The 4,252-nt window shown below is 39.4% G+C and overlaps 1 protein-coding gene across 2 annotated transcripts in view; it reads right to left on the bottom strand.

The window, feature by feature from the left end:
• cc2d1b (coiled-coil and C2 domain containing 1B) overlaps positions 1–3,349 on the bottom strand; it is a gene marked incomplete at its 5' end in the record, with an annotated part of 12,888 nt that extends 9,539 nt beyond the window's left edge. The window contains 4 exon segments of one of the 2 annotated variants that reach the window (XM_035670020.1): positions 190–478; positions 1,299–1,442; positions 1,898–2,023; positions 3,246–3,349. In XM_035670020.1, coding sequence (XP_035525913.1) covers positions 190–478; positions 1,299–1,442; positions 1,898–2,023; positions 3,246–3,349 — 663 coding nt within the window. 2 annotated transcript variants of the gene reach the window in all.
• Positions 3,350–4,252: the final 903 nt, after the last annotated feature.

The following is a 4,252-nucleotide window of genomic DNA, read 5'->3' on the forward strand; positions in this document are numbered from 1 at the left end:
TTTATATGGCAGCATCTACATCTTTAAGCCACCTTTGATACCTTGTTTTAGTCTTTGTAAATTGAATAAAAACATCATGTAGGGTACCAAATGTCACAGTTACACATCCCAGAGGTACATTTTTGAGTGTCTGTGTAGTTTGTAAGTTATAGTGATAATGTAGACACTCAGTAGACTCGGACAACGGACCCTCTGTTTGAGCCTGGTCGGCAGGTTCCTCTGGAGATGGGACGCTGCTCAGAGCGGGCAGGGAGGAGGAAGACGACTGCTCTTCTTCACTGCTGGGTGTGACGATCTCTGGTACAGCAGGCTGATCTGAAGGACTGGATTCAGGAGGTGAGGGTACAGGAGGAGGGGGTCGTTGGGGAGCAGCAGGACGAGAGGCGTCACTCGGGGCTCCGGTGGCAACAGGAGGAGGGATCTCTGCCTCGTTCACGGGTCTCCCTTTTTTCACAGCAGCTAACATCGTCTCCAGAGTCTGTGGAGAGTAACATTAACAATCAGTAACATCTCTAAAGGATGTACAATATATATAGTTATAAACAACGAAAGAGGAAAATGAGTAAATGTCTTCAATAATGAGTTTTGAGGATTGATTTAGAAGATGACAAACAGCATGACGTCTTCTTTTAATGAGCCAACAGTGTGATCAGATATGTGAATACCAACAGACTGTGTTCCTACAAATCTGTAGCTTTTGAGCGTTTTGATTGATCCTATAAATTATATATTATTAACATTACATATTGCTCATTGAGGAATTCATTTTCACCTAAAATACTGCTTTTATTTCGTTGAATACACAGAATAAACTTAAGTTTGGGAATCACAGAGTGGAACTCTTAAATAAAATTAATAGTTTTTACGATAAAACCTCCTCGACAGAGATAAATCACAGTAAGATGATTAAACATTGAAATGACATGTTGATTATCATATTAGATGGTGTTATGCTGGTGATTGAAGCAATGAAAACACTTTATTAATGACTTGTCAACATTTATAAGTGCTGACTTGATGGCTTATTAAGAAAGAATAGTTTATGTTCTTGTTAATGTCTTATAACGGATCTATATAAATAATGATACATTATTTATTCATAATAAAAGCAGCATCAGTTACAACTTATAAACCCTTTGTAACAGCTGCCTGATTAGATAATTGTACCAACAAATCTGTGTAACATGTTTATAACTCATCCCATATTTTAACAATGACTAATAATAATAATAATTCATAATGGAAATGTTGCTTTTACTCTGCACTTTGAACCAACATCCTCAGACAGTATTACTCACCTTCAGGCCGCGATCGTACCTCCGGGCTTTGGACGTCTCCCCTGCGGTCTTGGCGTTTTGTAAGGCCATCTTGTACATGGCTACTCTCTCCTCCAGGGTGTGTTGGAGGCTGCCGGGCGCTGCTGAGGAGACCTTTACTTCCTGCTGCTTGGCCAAAACAACAGGCAGGTACTGTCATTGTCTGAAAACAGCTGGGGACTCTACACTAACACAAACACTAACACAAAAGCTTAAAGGACTTGTCAAAGATAAACTACAGGAAGAAATAAAAGACTGATTGCAGTTTATACACATCTAAATCTAACTTTTTCATCACTTGTTTGAAATACTAGACAAAGTATTTTAAGTACGCTGAAACCCACATAAGGGAAAGTAGCAGGAAATGTGTTTGCAGGACAGCACAGACTTACCTCAAGTGCATCTATTCTACCAGTCACATTATCAGGTAAACAACTATTGTTAGAGATGAAGTTAAACCAAAATTAAAATCAGATAAAAAATAGGCAGTTCATTTTGTAAACCAGCGAGCCTAACAAACACGTCTGCCCTTTCCTGTCACCGGCAACAACTAAACGACATGAGAGCGACATGCATTGTACCTGCGGCGGCGGTGGCGGCGGCCGGGACTCAGCTTGAGGAGATTCAGCAGTGGCAGCAGAGGACGGGGAAGAAACAGTTACAGCATCCTCAGCTTCCTCCTCACCCACCACTTCCTGTAGCTCTGCCTGATGGGGGGAAAAATACAGCAACTGATCAACAGCCAACTTCGATTATTTATACGCGATGCTGGATTTCAGAAGTACAGAGTGGGAGACGAGTTTTCCGTTAGACGGTTCGGTGAAAGTGTGTCTGACAAGCAAAAGTTCTGTAGACTGAAATGTGCCATTAATAGACTAATTAATCTGTAAATGTGTGTATTGTGAAAGGTATTTCTTCAGCATTATTGCACACAGAACACACAACCAGGTCAGATCGAGATGCTTTTTGGGAATGTAACGATTCACTAAACTTACGATACAGTTTTTTAAAACTTTAATAAGATTGAAGACACATTTATTCCTCAGACAATAATCTACTAAATATATTTTCTTTATAAAATGTTAAGAATATTTATTTATTTATGAGTTCGGGTGTAAACTGTGCAAAACAATGCACATTTCCTTTTCTTTGTAAAAGTTAAACCGATGTCTTTGATACCGCTTTAATATCACGATTCATTTTTCATCTCACTGATTTAACTGTCTCTATCTTTACATTTCTAACACTTTTGGGTCTTGAAGTGAGCCAGTAATCAGGTGGACCTCTTCTGGTTATCATAAATGACGGTTTTGGTGTCTCTGATTGGTGATTGGTTGTCGTTCAGACGAGGTTGAATTCTTAAAATTACCAAATAGGAGCAGAAGGAGGAACCAGATTATCTGTCTCGTACTCACAGGATTTAGTGAAAGTGTCAGTAAATATGACAAAAAGTAATTATTTATAAAAGTTGCCAACAGCAGCTTTAACTAGGTTGAGTGGAGGATCAGTGCCTGGAATTATTAAAGAATTAAAGGGCTTTTTATATTTAGTAAGCTTGACTACTACTGTAATGCTGTCGTAACAGGCCTCTGTAAATATTTGATCAGACGGCAGCAGCTCACTCTGAACGCTCAGTCCGGATCCAACTCTGCTCTGAGTTCATGTGCGTCGAAGATTATTATGAGTTAGTTACAGAAGAGATTTAATTTTAATTTACAAAGTAGTTCTGCACCACTCTTTTGTTATTTCAGACCAATAAGTACTTGTATAAATGTAAAACCTGACGTCACAGGCTCACAGTGAGTGTGTTTGGCTTTGGTTGGCTGCTTTTGGGTTTGTACAGCTACTCAAATTGTATTTAAAACATGTGTCTGATCAAATTTAAACATTTAAACTCTGGTATGAGGACAAAGATAAATAAACGCCAACCAATAGATCTTCATCGTCGTCCAGGTCACTGTTATCTTCATCCTCGTCCACGTCCCTCATGCACTCGTCAGCCATTCTCGCGATGTCTTCCATGGGCAGCGGGGCTACGACACAAATATCACCACATGTAGCCAACTGGGTTTGTATGCGAGATCAATAACACGTAGAAATAATGTTGTTGTTGCAGGAGGAGTACAAAACAACTGTAACTGTACCTCCCGAAGGACTCAAAATACTTTTATCTGCGGCGTTGATGGTTTTAATTCCTCTAACGGCCGAAATATCACTTTTTTATTGTAATAAAGGGAAAGAAAAATCAAAAAAGGAGTGCGTAACAGTGTTGTGAGTCCTTTGGGAGATGGACACATACTTTGATCGTATAGTGTACGTGCTAGTGCCCAATCGATTAATACCTATATATCTGTATCAGTGTATAAGTCAGCTGATAAATGACAAGAAAAAGAAGTGCAGAAAGATCAAATATATGTTTTCAAGTGTCACTGTTCTGCAGTTTGTCCACCAAATGTAAGACCTTGAACCTCGGTCAACTTCTCCCGTCTTGTATTTGAAACTCTACCTGCGGGGCTCGCCGAGTTTTAAAGATGGTTAAAGGTCCAGTGTGTAACATTCAGGAGGATCTATTGGCAGAAATTGAATATAATATTTATAGGAATGTTTTCGTTAATGTTTAATCACCTGAATATAAGAAACTCTTAATTATTTTTATCTTACAACGAGCCGTCTTCCGTGCAGTCCCCCATGTTGTCGCCGCTGTTTTCTCTTTACACACAGCTCGCTCTCCTTCCCTACGTCCGCAAATACAGACGCGAGTGGTGTTCAGTTAGTTTCAGTCTGCAACTTCACCACTAGACGCCACTGAATCCTCCACACTGGTCCTTTAAAGCTGTCAAGCTAATAACCAGCCCGATAACTAAACAGCTAACGACTGATGAAGAGGAGCTATAGTTATCTAACCTTTTGATCACATTAACTACATATATTATATA

The sequence above is a fragment of the Morone saxatilis genome, unplaced genomic scaffold, assembly GCF_004916995.1.
Source record: "Morone saxatilis isolate NCDOM2014 unplaced genomic scaffold, NCSU_SB_2.0 Contig23, whole genome shotgun sequence".
Classification (NCBI taxonomy): domain Eukaryota; kingdom Metazoa; phylum Chordata; class Actinopteri; family Moronidae; genus Morone; species Morone saxatilis.